General features: G+C 34.9%; 1 protein-coding gene across 1 annotated transcript in view; it reads left to right on the top strand.

Annotated features, from left to right (window-relative positions):
• Positions 1-25,615, top strand: part of CCDC178 (coiled-coil domain containing 178) — a 365,246-nt gene that overhangs the window by 103,497 nt on the left and 236,134 nt on the right. The window contains exons 13-16 of the mRNA XM_036874296.1: positions 15,137-15,199; positions 16,354-16,515; positions 18,098-18,211; positions 23,129-23,274. Of these exons, the coding sequence (XP_036730191.1) occupies positions 15,137-15,199; positions 16,354-16,515; positions 18,098-18,211; positions 23,129-23,274 (485 nt within the window). The remainder of the gene's footprint in view (positions 1-15,136; positions 15,200-16,353; positions 16,516-18,097; positions 18,212-23,128; positions 23,275-25,615) is intronic.

Below are 25,615 nucleotides of genomic sequence, written 5' to 3'. Positions count from 1 at the left end.
GTCATACTGAGTGAAGTAAGTCAGAAAGAGAAAAACAAATACTCTATGCTAACACATATATATGGAATCTAAAAACAAAAAAAGGGTCTTGAAGAACCTAGGGGCAAGACAGGAGTAAAGACGCAGACCTACTAGAGAATGGACTTGAGGATACGGGGAGGGGGAAGGGTAAGCTGGGCCGAAGTGAGAGAGTGGCATGGACTTATACATACTACCAAATGTAAAATAGATAGCTAGTGGGAAGCAGCCACATAGCACAGGGAGATCAGCTCGGAGCTTTGTGACCTCCTAGAGGGGTGGGATAGGGAGGGGGGGAGAGAGGGAGATGCAAGAGGGAGGAGATACGAGGATATATGTATATGTACAGCTGATTCACTTTGTTATAAAGCAGAAACTAACACACCATTGTAAAGCAATTATACTCCAATAAAGACGTTAAAAATAAATAAATAAAAATAAAATAAAGCCACTATAAACATCCATGTGCAGGTTTTTGTGTGGATGTAAGTTTTCAACTCCTTTGGGTAAATACCAAGGAATGTGATTGCTGGATCTTTTAATAAGAATATATTTTATTTTGTAAGAAACTACCAAACTGGATTCCAGAGTGGCTGTGCTGTTATGCGTTCCCACCAGCAATGCATGAGAGTTCCTGTTACTTCACATCCTCACGAATAGTTGGTGTTGTCAGTGGTCACGATTTTGGTCGTTGTAATAGGTTTGTAGAACTAGCTCACTGTTGTTTTAATTTACATTTCTCTGATGACAGGTGATGAGCATCTTTTATATGCTTATTTGCCATTGTATATCTTCTTTGGTGACATGTCCATTAAGGTCTGTGATATATTTTAAATCAGGTTCATTTTCTTACTATTGAGTTTTCAGGTTTTATCAATAGTACTTTGGATAACAGCCCTTTATCAGGTGTGTCTTTTGCAAAACTTTCTCCTGGTCTGTGTCTTGTCTTCTCACTTTTGACATTGTCTTTCACACAGCAGAAGTTTTAATTTTAATGAAGTCCAGCTTATCAGTTCTTTATTTCATGGATCATGCCTTTGGTGTTATATCTAAAAAGTCATTGCCATACCCAAGGTCATCTGGGTTTTCACCTATGTTATTATCTTCTGGGAGTTCTGTAGTTTTGCGTTTTACAATTAGGTCTGTGATTCTTTTTGAATTAATTTTTGTGAAAGGTGTAAAGTCTGTGTCTAGCTTCAGTTTTTTTGCATGTAGATGTCTAGTTGTTCCAGCCTCATTTGTTGAAAAGACTGTCTTTGCTCCATTATGTACTCATTGTTACTTTGTCAAAGATCAGTTGACTGTATTTCTGTGAATCTATTTCTGGACTCTTTGTTTTGTTCCATTGATCTATTTGTCCGTTCTTTTGCCAATACCACACTGTTTTAAATACTGTAGCTTAGTAGTATGTCTTGATGTTGAGTGTGGTCAGCTCTCCATCTTTGTTTTTCTTCAATATGGTGTTGGCTCTTCAGGATCTTTTGCCTCTCCTTTGGAATTACTTTGTCAGTATCCCCAAAATAACTTGCTGGGATATTGATAGGGGATAAATTGAACTTATAGATCAAGTTGGGGTGAACTGACTTCTTAACATTGTTGAGTCTGCCTATGCATTAACATGGAATATCTCTACATTTATTTAGTTTTTTAATTTCATTCATCAGAGTTTTTTAGTTTTTTTGTATGGCTCTTGTACATATTTTGTTAGATTTATATCTAAGTATTTCATTATGGGGAGTACTAATTTAAATGATGTGTTTTAAATTTACAATTGCACTTGTTTATTTTTATTATATAGGAAAACAGTTGGTATTTGTGTATTAACCTTGTGTTAATTGCTATAATTGCTTATTTAGTTCCAGGAGTATTTTTGATAATTCTTTCAAATTTTTACACAGACAGTCATGTCCTTCGCAAACAAAGAGTTTTATTTCTTCCTTCCCAATCTGTATATCTTTAATTTGCTTTTCTTGTCAGTGCATTTTCAAGGATTTCCAGTACAATACTGAAAAGGATTGTTGAGGTGGGACATCTTTGCTTGTTTGTACCTGACCCTAGTGGTAAATTTTGAGTTTTTCACCATTGACTATAATGGTAGCTGTAGATTTTTTGTAGATATTCTTTATCAAGTAGAGGAAGTTCCTCTTTATTTTAACTTATTAAGAGTTTTTACCACGAACGAATGTTGGATATTGTCAAATGCTTTTTCTGTATCTATTGTTATGAACATGTGATTTTTTTCCTCATTAGCCTGTTGATATAATTGATTACATTAATTGATTTTCAAATGTTGTACTAGCCTTGCATACCTGGGATAAATCCTGCATAGTTATGGTGTATAATTCTTTTTACACATTGTTGAATTTGATTTGCTAATATTTTGTTGAGGATTTTTACATCTATTTTCATGAGAAATATTGGTCTGTAGTTTTCTCTTGTAATGTCTTTGTCAGGTTTTGGTATTACAGTAATGCTGCCTTCATAGAGTGAGGTAGGAAGTAGTCCCTCTGCTTCTATCCTCCAAAGAAAATTGTAGAGAATTAGTATAATTTTTTCCTAAATGTTTGGTAGAATTCACTAATAAACCCCGCTGGGCTTGATGCCTTTGTTTTGGAAGGTTATTAAGTATTGATCCCATTTCTTTAACAGGACTATTTAGATCATCTGTTTCTTCTTGTATGAGTTTTGGCAGATTGTGTCTTTCAAGGAATTGGTCCATTTCATCTCGGTTATCTAATTTTTCAGCAAAGAGTTTTTCACAGTGTTCCTTTATTATCCTTACAGTATCCATGGGATATGGATGTAATTATGTCTCCTCTTTCTTTTCTTCTGCTGACTTTGGATTTAATTTGCTCTTCTTTTTATAGTTTCCTAAGGTGGAAACTTAGATTTTTGATGTTAAATCTTTCTTCTTTTCTAGTATATGCATTCAATGCTATGAATTTCCTTCTAAGCTCTGCTTTTGCTGCATATCACAATTTTGATAAATTATGTCCCCATTTTTATTTAGTCAAAAATATTTTAAAATTCTCTTGAGATTGATTCCTTGACCATGTATTATTTAAAAGTATGCTTTTTTAGTCTTTACATATTTAGGGATTTTCCAGTTATCTTTCTGTTACAGATTTCTAGTTTAATTCCCTTGTTGTCTGATCACAGACATTGTATGATTCCTTTTTTTTAACTTTTTATTTTATATTGGAGTATAGTTGATTAACAATGCTGTGTTAGTTTCAGGTGTACAACATAGTGATTCAGTTATACATATACGTGTATGATTCCTTTTTTAAAAGTTTGTTTAGATGTTTAAGGGTCATTTTTTTTTCTTTTTTTAAATTGAAGTATAGTTGATTTACAATGTTGTGCTAGTTTCTTGTACAGAAACATAGTTCATTTATACATAAATATATTTGTATTTTTTCATATTCTTTTCCATTATGGTTTATTACAGGATATCGACTGTATCAGTAGTTCCCTGTGCTATATAGTAGGACCTTGAGGTTTATCTATTTTATATAGAGTAGTTTGTATCTGCTAATCCCAAACTCCTAATTTATCCCTCCCCACCTCCTTTCCCCTTTGGTAACCATAAGTTTGTTTTCTATGTCTGTGAGTCTGTTTCTGTTTCATAAATAATTTCGTTTGTGTCATGGCTTAGATTCCACATATAAGTGATATCATATGATATTTGCCTTTCTCTGTCTGACTTCACTTAGTATGATAATCTCTAGGTTCATCTGTGTTGCTGCAAATGGAATTATTTCATTCTTTTTTATGGCTGAGTAGTATTTTTAATGCTAGGAAAAGACAATGTGTTATGTCCTTAGAATGTTCTTGGCCACAGTAATATGGTCTATAACTTTACAGTTTAGAGGTTTGTGACTTTGCTTGAGTTCTTTTTCAAATATTTCAACCAGCCCTTAACTCCTTTTTAGAGAAAAATCTTGGTCCTCCCTTCAAATGCTATTTGTTCGTCTCTGAATCAAAGTTTATAGGGCCTTTATTTGAGCAAAGTAAAAATCTAAACCTTCTAAAAAGCTTTCTTGAAGAGCATAATTTCTGCCACTCCAGGCCTCCTTAGAGCAAGTCCATTTTGTTCAATGGACAGAACAAAACAAATTTAATAAGCCAAAATTTGATTTGTGCACTATGCAACTTCTATCACAATTCCAGGTGAAACTGGTGGTATTTTTAAAATGGTTATAAAATGGACATTCTGATAATTTATTCATTTTGATTCTTGAGAATTTATGCTTCCTAGTCAAATCTAGAGGATATTACTCTTGACCCATGTGCAAAATAGCCTTTATTGAGTTATGAGCTGATATTACATCCTTGGCTTTTAACAAAGGTTGGTAAAAGTAATGGTCAAAATTGACCATTGCTGCTTGGTTTTTCATACTAATGAGAGATATGGTCATACTGTTCAAGATGGTCAAAAATCTATGCACCTAGTTTACTTTAGATTTCAGGACTAAGAGAAAACTTTTCTTGATAAAATTGTATTCTTTCTCTTATTAATAATTAGGCATTCTCTAAAGTTTCATGTTTCCCTCTGGTTTAAGCAACCTAGAAGCTCAGAGTCATTTATGCTTTAAATTGCTAGCATAATCACTCTTCTTTAGCCCTTTCTATGAAACATATTTACAACTTCGATCTTGTACTCTTTTACGTTTGTTCCATTTGATTTTAGTTTGCTAAGATTCTTCCCTACTATATTCAGAGGCAGAATACTTTGTCAAAGTTGAGTGAAAGGAAGCCATTAACTGTAATATTGGGAGCATCCAATTAGTGGTACATGTTTGCTGGGAAAAAAGCGTTAAGGCACAGATAAAACAGAAGTAGTGTGAAGGTATATTAAGATGTAAGTCCTTCAAATGGCAGCTGGGTATCCCCTTAGTTAAGTATCAGGAAACTTTATTTTCCTGACACATGTATGAGGGAGTAAATAAACCTGAAAAATGTGATAGGAATAAAGCATGTTGATGGTGCAGACATTTGAGGACAGAATAAAACTTTTATTTGACTTGGTGCAAAAACTACATGAAAACATAACTTCCATTTCCATTCTACTGGATTACAGATTTGTTTGCCAGAAAAGAGGTGATGAATTAGCTCTTTAGCATTTCCATTCCAATCTGAGAATTTTGTTTCTATTTTTTTTCTCCCTTTTCAAAGGGAAAGGTGATTTTGTTGAAAGAGTATAGGTTTTGGAGTCAAATATTTCATTAATTTAAATCCTGGTTCTGCTAATTATTTATTTTGAGAGTATTACTTAACCATATTGAGCCTAGGTTTCTCGTCTCTTAAATGAGTTTAACAATACTTCTGTTGTACCTTTGTGTGATAAATAAATAATATTGTATATAAAACATTTAACTTGGAGCCTGACAGATAATATATTTTCAAAAGTATTAGGGATAAACAACATAAAGAATACTTCATAGAAGGAGGCTACCTTAACTTTTTTGGACAGTCTTTAATAACTGACACATTTAACTCATGTCTGTCTCCTGATAAATGTGTAGATTCTGAAAAACACACTGAAAATAATAATTATTTGTTGAATGCTTAAGGCGAATACTGCCTTGGGTCAACTCCTTTGTATGCATTATCTTCTACTCTCACAGTAATTTTGTAGAAAAGAATATGTTATCCCAATTTTACATCTATGAAAACTAATATTTGATAACGGAAAAGACATATTGATATAGCGACTCTCATAAGCTGCTGGAGTTTCCAACTGTAAATTAGTGTTGATAGAACCTTTCTGGAAAGTAATTTATCAGTGTAAGTAAAGAATTTTAAATACATTCATAATTTATAATTCATTAACATTATTTCTAAAAATATGACTTAAAGTCACCAGATGACAAAGACGGACAAAAACTGTAAAGGTGCATATTTAAAGGTTTATAATTAATTACATAATAACTGCCAGAAAGTATGCTACAGGAGGACAAGAAGTATTGTCTGTTCTGTACACTGCTGCATCGCTAGGCCTAACAGTGCTTAGAACAAAGTAGGTACTCAATAAATGTTTATGGAAAGCATGAATACATAGTTAACATATAGTGGGAAAATTTAAATACACAGATTTCTAGGTAATAGAGTAGTAGTTAAATATATGAGTACAAGGGTAAATTGCAAATTCATTTAATTTAGAATTTAAAACATTAATGGAAGTTCTGTTTTTTTAGTGGTTGAAAAAGACCTTACTAGGCTGACTCTACCAAAGATAATATTTAATCCGTGGACCTAAAAAGGAATACACCAGAAAGTCAAAATGTTTATCTCTGGGTTTAGGGGTTCACTTTAACTTTATTTTTAATTTAAAAATATTTCTACAAAAAAAGACACATATACCTTCATTTAAAAAAAAAAGATAAAATAGCATCGTTGTGTTTATTTTTGGATAGAACCAGGTTGGGCTGCCACCTGGATTGTCTGTTAGGGTCCTGACCACCAAAAACTGCCCTGGCATTGCCCAGCCAGAGCTGCCCTGCCCCGCTAATTCAGCCCAGCACACAGTTATTTGCACAAATCCCAAATTTTCCTTTATGATTTTAATTCTTAATTTTAAAGTCTGTTTCTCTCTGTTCGTGGTCTCATGCCTTATGTAATGAATTCTACAGTTTTTTTCTTAGTGCCCTTTCTGTCACTGGAAATCAAACTGATGCTACATCCGTGATTCTGAGCTTAGATCTATTTATGTTTAGTGTCTCCTCCCATTTTCTCTTTAAACGTGGGTCTCTGGACACATAGCATTTGACTGTTCCATGCTTTGCTCTTCAGCTGTCCTTTCTTGTAGCACAGGAGTCTCTTCCACTAGAATAGCTCTCTGCTGCCACCTTCTGGTTTCTGGCTGCTAAAGCCAGGCAGCAGGTCAAAGGTGACTTTCAGTGTGGGCTTTTCCCAACCTCTTGAGATGCTGTCACCCCCTTTCCCTCGGCTTCTTTCAAACTCTTCAAAGTGATCTTTTTATACATTTTTATTCCTTTTCTCCAAAACCAGAATTGAGTAGTTGAGACAGGGACCTTACAGCCCCAAAGTCTAAATTATTTACTGTCTAGCCCTTTACAGGGAAAGCTTGCAGACCCCTGCTCTAAAGAATGTAGGAATAGCAGATGTAGGGAGCAGCCACAGCCTTCAGGGATGCGGGAAAGTATCCACATAAGGATCAATTGTGGCAGAAGCTGCCTCCTGCAAAGCAAAATAAGGCCTTATAGGAGAGGGCGTGGCAGTGTTCAGTGGATGGTCCGTAAGCAGAGAAACTTGGCGAAGGTTGACTGGAGTTTGAATGGAATTTCTGGGTAGAGCACCTGGCTGGAAGGCAAGCACTATTGGTTCCTCACAGACCAGCTGACAGCAGTTCTGCAAGAGGAAGGAGAAATCAATCGAAACCAAAACAAGGCTGGGAAGCCCCTTGCTGCTGCCTCGTAAGCCCCTCCACGCCCTCTACTGATAAAGCCTCATTACTCCAGCTGGCAAAAGAAAACTGTTTAAATACTAGATCCAGCTCCAGTATCTCAAATTAGAGTTAAAAACTTGAGCTAAGGATTTAGAACTGAGGCAATAATTAGGTAACTGGCACAAATATATAGTCCACATGCAAACTTCTCTGATTCAGTTGGGTGCTATATGTAGTCGAGCACCGTGTATTGCATTTATCTGTTATAACTTTGAATCCCCTTTAATCTTACAGTATCCCCTACATTTTTGTTAAATTTGTCTTTCATTACATAGACATTTTTTAAAGGGTCTAGGCTAGTTACTTTGCAGAATTTCTCTCAGCGTGGACTTACCTTTCTGTTTACTCATGATTACATTCAGGTAAAACACTTTTGGCAGCAATGTTACATAAGTTATAATATTGTATCAATGAGACATATCACAAAACACACGGTATAAGTTTTTCTCATAACTAGTGATAGTAAGTTTGATCATTTGGTTAAAGTTGTGGTCAACAGATTTATCCATCTCCCTATTATCATTAATAAGTGCTCAATTGAGTGATATTGCAAGAATATGCAACTATCTTTGTTTCCAAAAAGTATTCATCCAGTGGACTTAGCACTCATTGGTAATTCTTGCTTGAATCCATTATTGTAACAGGTGTGAAATGGTGATGTTTCTGGGCTTTCATTCTCTTTACCACGCATTGGCAGTTTGAAAAACCGAAAAGCCTGGCACAGATTGGGCTGCAGGCCGTGTTCCTGAAAAAGGCACTCTTCTTGCAGTTCTTATTCAGTTACTTATCTCCCTGCCTTTCCTACCACCTCAGCTATTTCCCTAGGTCTCAGGGAAAACATCCTGTAGGCCTTGTTTTACTCTCCTCAAGAAGCTATTTATGAATGAGAATATGATTATGATATTTTAATGAATCCCAAGTTTCTCATATAAAAAGATTTTTAAAAAACATTTTTGAATTTGAAAAACCCTGAAATTTTAGCAATTTTTTGCTATTTGTTAATGCATTTGTTCAATAAATTGTTCATTCAACAAATATTGTGTACCAGACAGAGTACTGGAAACTGAGGGTAGAGGAGAGGGGGCTTACTTCAAAGTGCTATAGAGTGTGCCCAAGCTGTAGTATCAGCAGTCTTGAGTATTGATACTTGTTGAATGTTAGTCATGGGGCAAATGCCATGACATCTATGGTCTTAGTTTTCTCATCTTTGAATGTGGATAACTGCAGCTAGGTCACTAAATGGACATGATTCACTTACATACAGATGCGTGCATGCGCAAGCACACACACACATACACACAGGCAGCCCTCACTTTGCACAGCATCAAGTTAGCTGAAACTTGTACATATCTGAGCCATGTTCCTATTTTGCACGGTCCCCACAGGCACAAGTTTCAATAAGCATGGCATCCTACAAGATGAGGGCTGCCTGTATATATAAAACATTCTAGGAAATTGCCTGGGATACAGCAAATTCTCAAAAGTGGTACTTATATGATTAAATCCAGAAATCTTTATACAACTACTGTAGCTCTTTGTCATTGTCCAGCCTCTCTTCTTGAATGTTTTCAATGATAGTGCAATCAGTGTTTTCCTAAGAAGACCACAGGTTTTTTTTTTTAGCATCTTTATTGGAGTATAATTGCTTTACAATGCTGTGTTAGTTTCTGCTTTATAACAAAGTGAATCAGCTATACATATACATATATCGCCATATCTCCTCCCTCTTGTGTCTCCCTCCCACCCTCCCTATCCCACCCCTCTAGGTGGACACAAAGCACCGAGCTGATCTCCCTGTGCTATGTGGCTGCTTCCCACTAGCTATCTGTTTTACATTTGGTAGTGTATATATGTCCATGCCACTCTCTCACTTTGTCCCAGCTTACCCTTCCCCCTCCCCGTGTCCTCAAGTCCATCCTCTATGTCTGCATCTTTATTCCTGTCCTGCCCCTAGGTTCTTCATAACCATTTTTTTTTTTTTAGATTCCATATATATATGTTAGCATATGGTATTTGTTTTTCTCTTTCTGACTTCACTCTGTATGACAGACTCTAGGTCCATCCATCTCACTACAAATAACTCAGTTTCGTTTCTTTTTATGGCTGAGTAATATTCCATTGTATATATGTGCAACATCTTCTTTATCCATTCATCTGTCGATGGACACTTAGGTTGCTTCCATGTCCTGGCTATTGTAAATAGAGCTGCGATGAACATTGTGGTACATGACTCTTTTTGAATTTTGGTTTTCTCAGGGTATATGCCCAGTAGTGGGATTGCTGGGTCATATGGTAGTTCTATTTTTAGTTTTTTAAGGAACCTCCATACTGTTCTCCATAGTGGCTGTATCAATTTACATTCCCACCAACAGTGCAAGAAGGTTTCCTTTTCTCCACACCCTCTCCAGCATTTATTCTTTGTAGATTTTTTCATGATGGCCATTCTGACTGGTGTGAGGTGATATCTCATTGTAGTTTTGATTTGCATCTGTCTAATGATTAGTGATGTTGAGCATCCTTTCATGTGTTTGTTGGCAATCTGTATATCTTCTCTGGAGAAAAGTCTACTTAGGTCTTCTGTCCATTTTTGGATTGGGTTGTTTGTTTTTTTGTTATTGAGCTGCATTAGCTGCTTGTTAATTTTGGAGATTAATCCTTTGTCTGTTGTTTCATTTGCAAATATTTTCTCCCATTCTGACGGTTGTCTTTTCATCTTGTTTATAGTTTCCTTTGCTGTGTAAAAGCTTTTAAGTTTCATTAGGTCCCCTTTGTTTATTTTTGTTTTTAGTTCTATTTCTCTAGGAGGTGGGTCAAAAAGTATCTTGCTGTGATTTATGTCATAGAGTTGCAGAATTAAAAAAGCAGCATATCCCCAGTGTTCATAACCTTCTTAGCAGATTCTGTTTGAGAACCAGCTATGGCATCACTGGCAGATTGACACCTCTTGAACACAAAGTCTCGGTTCCATTCCTCTATCTGTGGAATAGGCGGCTGAGTTACAGAATCTGAGAATCCTATTGCCTGGAAAGTCTCATGGAAAGGCAGGCTTTGCAAGGACATGAGAGTCAGAAGGCTCTACACTAAATATTCCACTCACGTTGAAGGGTCCTAGGTATCCAGGTGTCACTGAAATCCTAAGTCAATGAGATAAAGTCCCTGGGCTCTCAGTGTGGATTAGCATCCTGCTTCCAATGTGTGCTAGCTTTTTGCTTTTTGGCAATTTATATAATCTGTCCCAGTTTTCCCATTTGCAAAAGGGGACAATAATAGCGATTTCATGGATTTCATTATGAAGTTGAAAAAAGGTAACTCTACATAGTAGGCAGGTAATAATACTTCAGTCATGAGTCTTAGTAGCACTAATAGTAGTTTTATCAAGGGGATTCATGACATATATATGTATTGTTTAGTGGACATAACTGCCCAGATTCTACTTCAGGAATCAGTTAAGTCACTTTGCTTAAGGTCATTCCCCTTCCTGGGACAGCTCATATCCAACGACTGATAAATAGAGGAGTAGCCTTGCCACTTTGGTCTGACTTGGGGCAAAGCCGAAGGCCCGTTCTTGCTCCAGGACTCCCCATGGAGCTGACTGAGGTTGTTGCTGGGCTGCTTTGCAGCTCAGCCTATGTTTCTGCTCAGTCCTTGATCCTCTCCCTATCTTCCCACTGTTCCCCGCTCCAGTCCAACAGGAGTTGATTCCAGGTGCACTCCTTAATAAGAATCCTGCATACCAAACCCCACCTCAGAGTCAGCTTTACAGAGAACGCTACCTGTGACAACAGGGCGGGAAGACAAATAAGTCACCTCACTCAGATATTTCACTGTGTGGCCTGAGACCTGTGACCATCAGAGATCACCTTATATCAGCCTTTGGCATGTTCTAGGATGTTTTGAAGGTCATGGTTAGTCAGTAGTTCTCCTAGGAACTGGTAAACTTCCCAGCAGTTTGCCAGTGCCCTGGTGCACCGATCAAACTTTCAGAAAGGCAGTAGTACTGAGGGAAGGCCTTGAGCATCTGGCTGGAAACACTCCCTGTGGCTGGTGGAAGTTTAAATTGGCAGCCCAAGCAGTAAGTAACAGCTATTTTCCGTTTTGGTGACCAGTCATTTGACCTTGCTCTCTGAGTCACAGAGGTTTGGGACATGGTAGAAAACAGAGCTTGAAAGAGTTCCCTGAGAGGAAAGAGTGAAACTCCAGATGTTTTTCTGATGGAGAGCGCAGATTTGTCCACTGGTAATAGGTTGAGTTGGTTTTGTATAGAAATACTGATTTCAAAATTTCAAGGGACTCTTTCCCTTTTCAAAGAAATGCAATTATTTTACTCTTGCACCTTCAGACTTCTGGTCTATTTTATTATAATGTCTCATATACTGCCTACAGTTTTTATTGGCCTTATATTCACAAGTTCTTCTTGAACGATGTTAATTTATATACGTTCAAGGACTTGAATTCACTTAAACAATAGATTTCTCTCTTACTGACAATTAAAAAAAACAAAAAAACTTCAAAGGATGAATGAATGAATTTTAAGGAAACACAAACTAATCCCCATTGCAACCAGAGTGACCTTTCTGCAACAGACACCTTGCTTAACATTCTTCACTAATTTTCTTTCTATGCCTTTAAAGATTATGTATAAGCTGATAGTTTATCATTTCAGCTTCATGCCTTACTATTTCCCAACTCATCTCCTTGATACACACACACACACACACACACACATTTTTCAGTTACTTTCAGACAAAGTTCAAATGTAACACGCTATTCTGGAATACAGTATATTGGTTTCCAGTCTGTAGAGGCATTTTTAATTTGGCTCCATTATTAAATGTTTATTTGATAAAACCACTGTATGTGTTGTCATGTTAGAAGAGGCAACTACCAAAGCAATCTACAGATTCAGTGCAGTCCCTATTCATCTACCAATGGCATTCATCACAGAATTAGAACAAAAAATTTTACAATTCATATGGAAACACAAAAGACCCCCAGTAGCCGAAGCAGTCTTGAGAAAGAAAAATGGAGCTGGAGGAATCAGGCTCCCCGACTTCAAACTATACTACAAAGCAACAGTAATCAACACAGTGTGGTACTGGCACAAAAACAGAAATATAGATCAATGGAACAGGATAGAAAGCCCAGAGATAAACCCATGCACATATGGTCACCTAATTTACAACAAAGGAGGCAAGAACATACAATGGAGAAAAGACAGCCTCTTCAATAAGTGGTGCTTGGAAAACTGGACAGCTACATGTAAAAGAATGAAATTAGAACACTACCTAACACCATACACAGAAATAAACTCAAAATGGATTAGAGACCTAAATGTAAGTCCAGACACTATAAAACTCTTAGAGGGAAACATAGGAAAAGCACTCTGACATAAACCACAGCAAGATCTTCTTTGACCCGCCGCCTAGAGTAATGGATATAAAAACAAAAATAAACAAATGGGACCTAATGAAACGTCAAAGCTTTTGCACAGCAAAGGAAACCATAAACAAGATGAAAAGACAACCCTCAGAATGGGAGAAAATATTTGCAAACGAAACAACAGACAAAGGATTAATCTCCAAAATATACAAACAGCTCATGCAGCTCAATCTCAAAAAAACAAACAACCCAATTAAAAAATGGGCAGAAGACCTAAATAGACATTTTACCAAAGAAGACATACAGATGGCCAAGAGGCACATGAAAAGATGCTCAACATCACTAATTATTAGAGAAATGCAAATCAAAGCTGCAATGAGGTATCACCTCACACCAGTCAGAATGGGCATTATCAAAAAATCTAGAAACAATAAATGCTGGAGAGGGTGTGGAGAACAGGGAACCCTCTTGCACTTTTGGTGGGAATGTAAATTGATACAACCACTATGGAGAACAGTATGCAGGTTCCTTAAAAACCTAAAAATAGAACTACCATATGACCCAGCAATGCCACTACTGGGCATATACCCTGAGAAAACCGTAATTCAAAAGGAGACATGTACCCCAATGTTCACTGCAGCGCTATTTACAATAGCCAGGACAGGGAACCAACCTAGATGATCATCAACAGTTGAATGGATAAAGAAGATGTGGCACATACATACAGTGGAATATTACTCAGCCATAAAAAGCAAAATTGAGTTATTTGTAGTGAGGTGGATGGACCTAGCGTCTGTCATACAGAATGAAGTAAGTCAGAAAGAGAAAAGCAAATACCGTATTCTAACACATATATATAGAATCTAAAAAAAAAAAAATTGGTACCGATGAACCTAGTGCCAGGGCAGGAATAAAGACATAGACCTAGAGAATGGACTTGAGGATATGGGATGGGAGGGGGAAGCTGGGGTGACGTGAGAGTAGCATCGACATATATACACTACCGAATGTAAAATAGTTAGCTAGTGGGAAGCAGCAGCATAGCACAGGGAGATCAGCTCGGTGCTTTGCTTTGTATTTTTTTCTCTCATTTTTTGTAACATTAGGGAAGGTGGGAGGGAGGCTCGAGAGGGAGGGGACATGGGGATATATGTATGCATATGGCTGATTCACTTTTTTGTACAATGGAAACTAACACAGTATTGTGAAGCAATTATACTCCTTTAAAGATCTATTTTTTTAAAAAAGGCAACTAATTTCTTTTAAATTATCAAAATACATCATTGTATAAATTGGTTTTAGATATAGGTATATCCTTAGGTGAAGTAATATTTAAAGATAATACTTTCTTTATCTCCTCTTTCCTTCTTTGGAGTTACTTTTCTTTACTCTAGGAGAGCGTAATTTTGATGGGTTGCTATACTAAGAAAAGGAAGGGTTGTAGGAGAGACTTACTGACTTGTTTCTTTATAATGTCTGTGTAGACTCTGTGATATGATGAGGGGTTCAGTAATGAAGTAGGAATTTTAGAGACATTTCTGAACCTCCACTGTTGTTCTTTACAAAGCTATACATCTCTTTTGAATATGGAGGACAGCTTAAATCCAAGACCGCTCCTCCCTCAATAAGAGGTTCCAAGATGTAATTCTAAAAGCAGAAGGAAATTTTTGAGTTATTTCCAAATCTGGTTGTGTGATAATATAAAGTACAACTATGAAGAATTTAAGACTCTCTATCCAAGTAGCAAAAGAGAAGATTTTTCCACATATTTTTTGCCCACTAACTTTCAAGAAATGATTTTTTAAAAATAAGAAAGGAAAAAAAACAGAAATTTTTCTAGCCAAATGAAGAATCTGATTATATTTTGCAAACTTTAAACTTGAATTTACCTTGCTTTCAAAATTGAATGTGTTCATTCTGGAAAATAGTATTAAATACAAACAGATAGTTTTTAAAAAGAAGGATCGAAGACTATCTAGTTTTTCCTTTTTGATTTTCCTACTTCAGTATTTTAGTTCAGGATTATAAAATACAAGCTGAATTGAACGGAAATTCTGTATTCTATTTCCTGGTCTTGCAGCACTTACTAATTTTGCCTCAGACAACATCAGGTTTATTTATAAAAAATTATAACACTCAATTTGTAATGAGCAGTTTACTCTTCTTTTCAACCTAAGTAAAATGCATTTTATGTTAGCAGTTGTCTTAAAATGTTTTCTGATATTCTATAAATAAAACCTCCTTTTTAAAAAATTTGATAATATATAGGGCAGAGAAGAATTCTTGAAAAAACTCACTCGAGGTGAAGTGGCTCGTGGAATGATGATTCAGGTAATCCCAATTTGGTTTCAATATTTTATTCTTCCTTTAATTTGCATTTTACGTAACATTTTAAATTTGCCTGTAATGAGGCATCTTTTCACTACTTGGTTTGCAAGCCAGCAGTTTTCTCTCCTTAGTTGATGACAGTTGCCCTCTGTGTACGACTAGCAGTGTCTGATCATGCATAAAGAAACTGACCTCTCATACACATATCGCATTTTGTGGTTTAATGGGAATTTCTGCCAGCCTAGTAAAAGGGCAGTGGGATCTTATTCCTAAGTGTCTCTTTAGTTTCCTTTGTGATGATGTTATGTTTTCTTTACATTTAATGTCTTTCAATTGGACTCTTTTATTTAAGACTGAAAAGAAAACATGCTATGATATTTCTATATAAAGATTTTGAAACTAAAGCATTATAACTAGCAAAATCAATTTTACTTTTTAAAAAATCTTTATCTACCACCTGCATATCCTTTGGGACCTAGATTGGGTGTTCTGAACCCTGGCATGTTTGTAGACTGCCTCCCCTTCAGAAATACATAAGTATTTGAAACCATTACTATAAAAAGAATAAAATCAAGAGGCAAAACAGTACAAGACAGTGTTAATTTTAAAAATTATTTGAGATTATCTGCACCTCTGTTCCTCTTTGAAGCAAACATATATTTTGTGATTTTTTTTTCTATTGGGAACTTTGATACTTTCAAACATATAAAAGCAGTGTCTCTCTAATTCTATATGCTTGAAAATGCCAAATTACCTAATTTATTTCTCTCTGTAGATACGCCCAATAATTCCGTAATCTTCCAGTCCTTTTTGCTTAATAGTTTGTTATTAACTTTTTGTTTATTGGTTTTATTTGGTCTTAGAATGCAGGAATTACATATATTTCAATATTTGTCATTAACGTGTCGTCTAACGTTATTATCCTCCAGTACTTACTTAAGGATATCTGATTTTTATTGTCTATTAAATTTTTTTCTCTCATTTTTTGTAATATTACCTCTGTTCTTTTTAAATATGCTATATTCGTACCTATTGCTTTTTTATGGTGGCATTTATTGTTTTGATTTTTAGACATTACTGACCAGCACAGGATAGAGTCTCAATAAATTTTTAGGTAATTAATAACGATGAATCATTTAAAAAATCTTTGCTGACAGAAAAGACTGCTTTCCCTTCAAGAAGAACAGGCACTTGAGAAGCAGGATCTTATGAGAAAGAAAGCAATATATGCCTTAGCACTGGCAGAAATGGAGATACCACTGCTTAAACTAGAAGAAGAAGCTGTAAAAATCAGAACTTGCCACAAAGAACATACTGATGTAAGCATTTATAATTAATCCAGAAACTAATCTACAGGAATATTCAGGTCAATAAATCATGTATGCGATTTTACATTATCATTTGGAAAATTATGATTTCACATAGGAAGACATAAAAGCATAGACAAAATAAGTAACTATTTTATGACCACACAACTGATCTACAGTGGAATTATATAGCAAGACTATTAACGCTATTACCTGGAACCCCACACTTTATCTTAGAGAGTACTTAGGAAAAGCAGTTTTCAAATGGGTGAGTAGTGATTTATCTGGTATGATTACCCACTGTAGTAAATTTAATTCAAAGTCTTCACTGCTTGTTAATAAAATTCCAAAACTACGTTTGCGCAAATATAGAATATAATGCATCTTGACATTTTCTTGGTAAATTTTTGATGTATGTAAATGTAGTTAAGACAGCTAGGATGAAAAATAAAGCAAATGTTGATAAAATATTTTCAAAACAACAGGTTTATGACAGTGACTGATATTACAAGCCCTTCCCAAAGAAAAATTTAGTAGAAAAATATGCATACATCATATCATTAGTCTTTTGGAGAAGTAGAAGGTGTGGTAGGAATTATACATTCTTGTCCTCGGCTACAGGGAGGACATACGTATATTCATTTGGGCCATTTTGGCAACAGGGTTTTTTTTTCTTTGCAAATGATGATGTAACTTTATATTCTTAGTCTTTAATAATTTTCAAAATTTCATTATTTTAAAAACTTTGTGATTTTCAAAGTTTTCCTATTACAAATGTTTATTTTGATCTTCAAAGCATCTCTCTGAAGTAGGCAAGAGAGAGTTTATCTGTAACATAGACATGAGAAAACTTGGGCCTACCTGCATGAAGCCACTTGTACAGTGCCATAAACCATGGAAACGAAACAGCAAATTCTGAGTGTACTTCTCGGGGCTTCTAAATGCTTATCCTAGAGCTCATGTAATGAATATATAACCAGTACTAACACCTAGTGAGATAAATGATTTTAATAATGGCTCCTCCTTACATTAATGATAGGAGTTTATTAATTGCATCAAAGCCTTAGTGTAATCATCTGAGTATGATAATGAATTCCAGAAAAGATTAATGACTTTTATTTTTTCTTATTTTATAATAGCCATTGTTTTATACCTTCTTGTAGTGCAGTAATCATTTTTGTTTTATTATTCTTTAATAGTGTATAAATCATAAGAACTATTAACTTAGCATAAACTCCTGGAAAGAGTAAGTTTTCATACACTTTCTATAATGATTGCTGAAAATTTGGAGTTTTAATTTTGGTTAAAATATTTTAAATATTGTGAGGAAAATTTATTATTTCTATGTGAATTAATTAGTTTTTGTTACTTAGCTAAAATTGATTAGACTTTTATTTTCTTGGGTAATTCAAATTGAATATTGGGATTATGGATATCCTAGTATGTTTTTGTGATTCATGTGTGGTGAATTCCTTTCCTGTTATACCAAACTATATGTTGTTGTTATTAAAATAGTTGCTTGGGAACTATCTGGTCTAAACCAAGATAACTGGATTGTAAATGTTGCACATCTTAATTTCTGAATGTCCTATAGTTACTAGGTGAAATAATTGAGAGGAAAGAATATGTTAAAAGAAATGTAGAGAAAACAAAGAAAAAGTTGCGAAGAAAGGGGAAGAAAACCCAGCATGCATTAATAAAAACTGAGGTAAGAAATTTAATGTCAAAAAATAATTTTGAATTTACAGCCTTTTCATTTCAATGGAAACTATGCCAGCAAATTTAATTTTAAGTGGATGTCTCTCATTTCTAATTGGTTGCACTAAATTGATTCTGCATGCATGCATGCACATTGGCGCGTACATGCGTGCGTGCGCGCACACACACACACACACACACACAGTCTCTGTGTCTTCATTTTCTCTCTTATAGTGTCTTTCCCACTGGTCTAGTGTATCCTCCTGTTACCTTTCCTACAAAGTAGAGATAGGGATTTGTAGTGTCTGAGATAGTACCATGTTTCTAACATGAGACCAATGTACAGATTGAAACATTTGTTAATATCTGACATCTAAATGTTACCCTCAAGCTGGTATGTAGGCAGCATGAACAAATGGCTATATATCAAAGGACTTCAGGGCTTTTTCCAACTTAGAAATATTTGCTCCCTTAAAATCCTCACATGTAACATTCTAACTTTAGAGAATCATTGGATATGGGAAGGTAGAGATAGTCCTCTGGATATATTTTAAAGGTAGCACCAATATGATTTGTTAGTGGACAGCTTGTGGGCCATGAGATGGAGGTGTAATCATATACTTTAAATAAAGTTAAAGGGCCACAAAAGAAATACTTTTTAAAATTACCAAGGAAAATAATATGTATAATAATAATAACAGATATTAATATTTTGCATGTTTTTTACGTCAGGCATTGTTCTAAGTGCTCAGACCTATTAACTAATTTCATCTTCATGATAACCCTATGAAGAGTGTGCTATTATTATCTCCATTCTACAGTTGAAGAATCTGATGCATTGGTTTTTAATTAACTTGTTCAGTTTCACCCAGCTTGTTAATGGTGGTGTTGAGATTCAGTGTATCTGGCACTAGAAGCTCTGCTCCTAACCATTACATTATACTGGTCAAATCATACAGGTTACTTTTATTGACCCCAGTGAAGTAAAATCAGAACTCAATAACAAAAAATATAGCAGAAAGAAAAAATTTGTAGACCACTGGAAATATTTTTTAAATCACATTTTCTTTATTTACTTCTGTGTTAAGGAATATTTAGAAATGCAAATTACCATTTATTACAAGTGACTAATGATAAACTATAAAGCAAAATTTATGGAATGGGCCAACATTATAATTTGGTATTACCAATAAATTATTTTGGTAAGAAGAACTGAAAATACTTGGCATATCTATGAAAGGCAAAAAGAACGTGCCATGAGAAAAATTAAAAGAGACATAATTATATATGAAATTGCATAGCAATTTGTTTTAAAATATTGATGAAGTATATAATTTATTTTTAAAATACAAATGATGAAAACTGGGTGAAGAGAAAAAAATAACAAAAATGGATCAATAACAATAAAACTGGTCTAAACTCTACCAATAAAGGCAAGAACAAGCACAGATGCTTTATAGGCCTCCCCACAAAAACCAGGTAGAGAGCATAAGAAAACGTGGAAAGCTTCTAAATTTATTCTATAAAAATATAACCCTGAAACCATAACTGAAAAATATTAGCATAAGTAAGTAATCTGTAGGTGATCTCACTTATGAACATAGATGACAAAATCTTAAATATATCAGTGAATTGAATTTTACAATGTGCTAAAAATAATATACTTCACAAAATAAGATTCCTTTGAAGAATGTGAAGGTGATTCAGCATAAACAAGTGTACTAATATAATTCACTGCATTTACACAAGTGAAAGACAGCCTAAAATATTTGATAAAATTCGAAAGCCACTGATTTATTTAAAAAAACCTCTTAACTGTCTAGATATATAATGAAAACATCCATACCTTAATAACATGTGTTATAGTGTCTACCAGTATTTTCCAGCAAACATGATACTTAATTATGAAACATTAAAAATAAATCCATTAAAATCAGGAACAAAACATTCCTGTTATTGATGACAAATTACTTGTAACATGTGTCACAAAAGATAAAACATATGTGTTCAAGACTGCAGTGGAATGCCACCATAGTTCTTATATCCACATCTGAATATTTGCTAAAATATTAACTAAAAATTGCCAAAGGTTAACAAATACAAATAAATTCCAATGAAAAACATGGCTGAATACTTTGTGTGTATGCTCCGTATTATAGAAGTTACTAAGAGTTTGAGGGTTAGAGAAGAAGGGTTCTTTTTTTGTTGTTTGTCCTTCAAATTGATTTGTCTTTCCAATTACTACTGAGTACTTAAAATGTCTTAAACACTGTTGGAAGTTCCTGGAGTTGGAGAAGTAAAAGGAGAAGTTGGTTCACTCAAGAAACACATCATCTTGCTGGGGATCAGACAAGGAAACAGACAGCCTTAATACATTGTGAGCAGAGCCATGACAATGGTGTAATGGTGTGGGAAGAGTCAAGAAGGAGGAAACGCAGCTGAATCAAGGGCATCCAGGAAGATTTTTCAGAGGAGGTGATATCTAAGAATGATAATTACTAATGGAGAAATTGAAGGTTGAATATTTGCCTTGCCGTGATGTTTAGAGAACAGAGATGATATACACAAAAAGACTAAAAGAATAATTGGCACTGGAAGCATTCAACAAACGGTTTCTATTATTATTGTTAGCATTATTATTATTATTATTATTATATAAATTTTAACTGAAGAAATGAAGTAAGGGCTTTTTCGAAACAGACCTTGTGTTTGCAAAGCAAGGAGATCATGTGAGAATGCTATGTGTTTGTGGAATTGCAAGCACTTCGGTATGACCAGAGAGCAGGGCACCTATTATAAGAGTGCAAATATATGAAGCTAGTGAGACGGGCAATGCCTAGATGAAGAAATGCCTTGTGTGTCATGCTATGGAACCCCATCCCGAAGAAACTTGCAAACGTCATTAGTAGCATTTATTAAGTCCTCATTATGTTGACTGGTATATAAACAACACTACAGCAGCATTTCTACCTTCTAAGAACCTAAGTTAGACAAATAATTTTATCTTTTACTGTGTGTAAGCATTTCAATCATGGGCCAAGCTAAACGGTATTACTGAATTTTATGTTTAACCCCAAGTTAAATCTTAAGTGTGGAATCTGGACATACTGTATTTAGATAACATAAAAATATTTGTTAAATCTTAAATAAATATTAAAAATATCTGAAATTAATAATTTAGAATCTGAATATAATTTTTATTATCTAATATTTTTAAAATATGTGGTTTTCAAATTTTTGAGATAAGGAGATAATGAAAAATCTTGTATGGTAAAACGTTAATTAACTTCATTTTAGATTTCTAGACCCTCCCGGGTCTGGACATGAAACTGTCTTTGGGTGGAAAGCCTCACAATTGCTGAAACCTGTGTCACCAGGCTAGAGAAAAAAAATTAGCCAAAGAATTATAAATGTACTGTTTATGCCTCGATTCCCATTTGCTCTAGTGACACCTGAGCATTCATCAAGACTCACAAATGGTTCTTAGAGTCCCCAAGCTTTTGCTCACTCAAGATATGCAGATGTTGATATATACTCTTGATTGACATGTGGCATCTAACAATTTCTTTTCACACTGTGGGGACATCTCTAATATTTTTGATGCCTGGAAGGGGATATGGTGCTCACATTTACCAAAGACTCACTGATGGTACCTATGAAAGGTGTCAAAATACACTTTTTGCTTTTCACTGCTGTCTGCAGGAATTGCACTCTTCCTTTCCCTTAGTGTAAAATCCTCTGGCACCACCTTCAGCATCGCTGAATTGGCTGGAATGGTCTAAGTTGTTGACACCATTGCTTCTGAAATCTCAGTTTCCCATGAAAATCATCATTGAAGATTACGGCATGCGTTACGGAATCTGAACGAAAAGTCAGGTTTAGTGATAGCATGCTGTACCCATGATTGCCCATCCTCTCTGACTTGTTCCTACTTATTTTTACCCATACTTGTGCCTCCTCACACTTTTTGTTTGGTTGAATTTTTCTCCCAGAAATAACATAATATCCTAGTAGGCCTACTGAAGAATCTTTGTCAGCCATCTCAACTACCTTCTGGTACCAAACAAACAAACCAACCAAAAAAACCCCATTTATTAGTAGAAGAGTTCCAGAAGTTCCAGAAAAAAAAAAGAAAAGAAGGGATGATATGAAAATTCAAATACAGTACTCAATTTTCCAAATCTTGGACAAACAAGATTTTTGTAGGAAAATAAGTATAAAAGATTAGCAATTCATTCTTCTTGAAATCTGTAAGAGTAGAGAAAGAATTAGAAAGCACATGGGGAAAACTGGAGGAAAACAGGAGCAACGGGAGCAGCTGAGACTGAAATCCACTGGGAGAGCCGCACCAGCTAGAAGCAGTGCGAGATGTGGGGAAAAACAACCTTCAGTAAGTCAGTCACCCAGTCAGTCAATCAGTCCGTCAACATCAACACCAACAGTTACGAAGGGATCATGAAAAAATCGATACAAAATCAAATCTCCAATCTGGAATTGGACTGGCCAGCCTTGGGGAATTGTGCTGGTATTAAACATTGACTTCTTTTTCTTAAACATCAGAACAATATATATTCTTGCCTCCCTTTAGTGTACATGTTTGATAACCCGTGACCACATGCTGGCATCTTAAAAGACATGACATGCCTTTCAGTTGTGCATGTATGTGTGTGGGAGGGGAGACAAGTTAGTGCAGGGTAGAGAGGGAGGGAGAGGAAGGGCGGGGAGAGAGAATACATAGTTATAACCCATCTTTTAGAAAACCTCATCAGATGTAAGAGAAGAGAACACAAACCTAAGTTGTTACTTACATTGATAAGAGGTTACTCTTTGCTTTTAATTGTTCACATGGCCAAAAGTATTTGTGTTTCTAAATTGCAAGGATTTGAAAATCCTAGTACTTAAAATATTCCTGAATTTTTCTTTTCAGGATAAATGCTCAATAACTTTTAAAGAAATAGAGACCACTAAAAGAAAAACAATTATTTATCATGCAAAAATAAATCAATTGAACAAAGACTTAGAAGAAAAACAAAAGGAAAAGAATGTTTTTGACCACAAACTTGACTGTTTAAAGTAAGTACTTAAAATTTATCAAAATATTAAATGCTTAATATATCATTTATAAAAGAGATGTGATCAAATTTCCATGTTTAAAATTTATTCTTAAAATGATCCATATTTTCTACCATGATTTGATGTGAAATATACATGTGATATTTCATAATTTTGGTTTAAAAACATAATCACAAATTGCTGTCATTTTTCATTGCTCCTCTGGGTTTATTCTTACTTAATTAACTGCGAATGTTTCTCCTTTTCCAAGCATAAGAACTTTTATTCATTATGAAATTCATAACCTCTCCCACTAATTTCACCATTTTTCACTTATATGACATGGTTAATAATATATATTTTTTCACACAACCTTTTTGATAACAGTTTTGAGGTAGGAGTTTAGAAATTCTATAAAACCTCATGTAATTTATTCACATTAATTGTCTTCAAAAGCCTCTTACACAGTCCCCTCATTAGTCTGGGGCATACCTGACAAAAGCCTTGCACTTTGAGAATGATCGTGCTTTAAGACTCTTACTGTATCCATAGACCCCCACTTAGAACTCACATACTCTTCCTTTACTCTTCTTGGTTCTTAATGAGTATTTCCTATTTTATAATACATTGAGAACAGGATTTGGAGGACTGCTGGAGGAATATGCGTTGGTCACATTTAGGAATGATGGTCTGATTTAAATATAGAAGGCTAATACAGCATTAGCAAAATCATAACACTTGAGGGATAAATTGTCAGAAAAATAGTTATGCACAATCTAATACCATGTATCTTAATGGAGTCAAGTCAATGAACTCAACAAGAATTTGTTTAGCTATTACAACAGGATTTTATTTTTTATTTAAGTTTATTACAAAACTTACTTTCAAAATGATCATACAGCTTTACCTGAAAATTACTAAATCATATATAGAATATCAGGTAAGAAAGCAAGGAAACATTGTTTACTTTGAAAAATATGTATCCATATTGTTTAATATCCGTAAGAATATTTGGAGGCTCAAAGGGATAAGCCTGAAATTATATAATTCACACTAAACTAATGTTTTGTTCAGGAGCTGATGAAATTTTTTTTCCCAGGATTCTTACCATTTCAATTCTTGCATTTTCTTCCATCCTGTGCCTAGATTATATTGCCCTTCAGGCAAGAACAGTCACCGTGTCCCAGTGAATCAATTCCATCCCTAAACTTGACCAAACTCTGCCTTTGCCCTGGAAGAGGAGAAAAAGAATAGCTGACACTGTGTATCATTTACAAATCTGTTAATTAACAGTGATGATGGACAGTGTCAGGTAAGATTTAAAGCTAACATTGATTGACTTCCTAGTGTGCCAGGCATTTTGTGGGCAACCTAAGCACCTATCTCATCCAGTTCTCACAGTGAATTCTTAAATCCTGTCATAACATTCCACATGAATGCCAGAGAAACAGAGGCTCAGGGAAATTAAATGATTTAAGATTGCACTGCTAATTAGTGGTAGAGCTACTCCAGCTTAGGTTTGTCCTGTTCCAAAGTGTGTGCTCTTTTGACTGTGCATATTGACTCCCTAAACAGGACTGGAACGGAAGATTACTGAAGATTAACTGTACTAGGAATAATCTACTGATACTTTCACCTAGTGTCAATGTTGATATTAGTGAATACTTACATAGGACATCTCGTAAGAATAATGGATGTTTTTAGTACGAGTGATGAAGTGGAAAAAACAGAGGCAAGATAGATGAAAGGAAAGGACTTTATTCCATTTAAAAGGAGAGACACCCATCTAAAAAATGTGGCTAGAGTCATGTTTTCAAATTTCCTGATAACAGCCATAGTAGAGAGAGAGGAAAAAAATGAGTACTTTGTGTTGAGCTGCTGAATCAAATAGAGGTAGTCGGAACTGGATTTGAATTCTGGTTCTGTCATTTACTAGTTAGCTTACACAAGCTAATAATACCAAAGTTTAGGTTTTTCATCTGTTAGATTGCTGAAATAATTATTCTTTCATAGGGTGGTTGTTGTATTAAATGAGATATTATATTCAAAGCACTTTAACATTTTAGTCCCTCAAAATTTTTAGTCCTGCTGCCTTTATAACTAACTGCGCAAATGATTCAATTTTCCATACCAGTAGAGATGAAAACGAATGTGGGTAACATAAGACTGTGCTGAGCTTTTGCAGCTCTGCTTATTCTAGATTCTGGGTTACTGATCAAGTCTGGCAGTTATTTCTAAAGCGTATTTATTTTTGCAGTATTGTTTTAACCACTTTTTGATGCTTTTTCTACTAGTATAGTTCCTAACATAACTACTGATTTCACCATAAAAATAATTTTACCTCTGTGTCAGGATGTACTTA

The sequence above is a fragment of the Balaenoptera musculus genome, chromosome 14, assembly GCF_009873245.2.
Source record: "Balaenoptera musculus isolate JJ_BM4_2016_0621 chromosome 14, mBalMus1.pri.v3, whole genome shotgun sequence".
Taxonomy (NCBI): Eukaryota; Metazoa; Chordata; class Mammalia; order Artiodactyla; family Balaenopteridae; genus Balaenoptera; species Balaenoptera musculus.
Note: the sequence above shows the minus strand (reverse complement) of the source record. Positions and strands in the feature narration are given on the sequence as shown.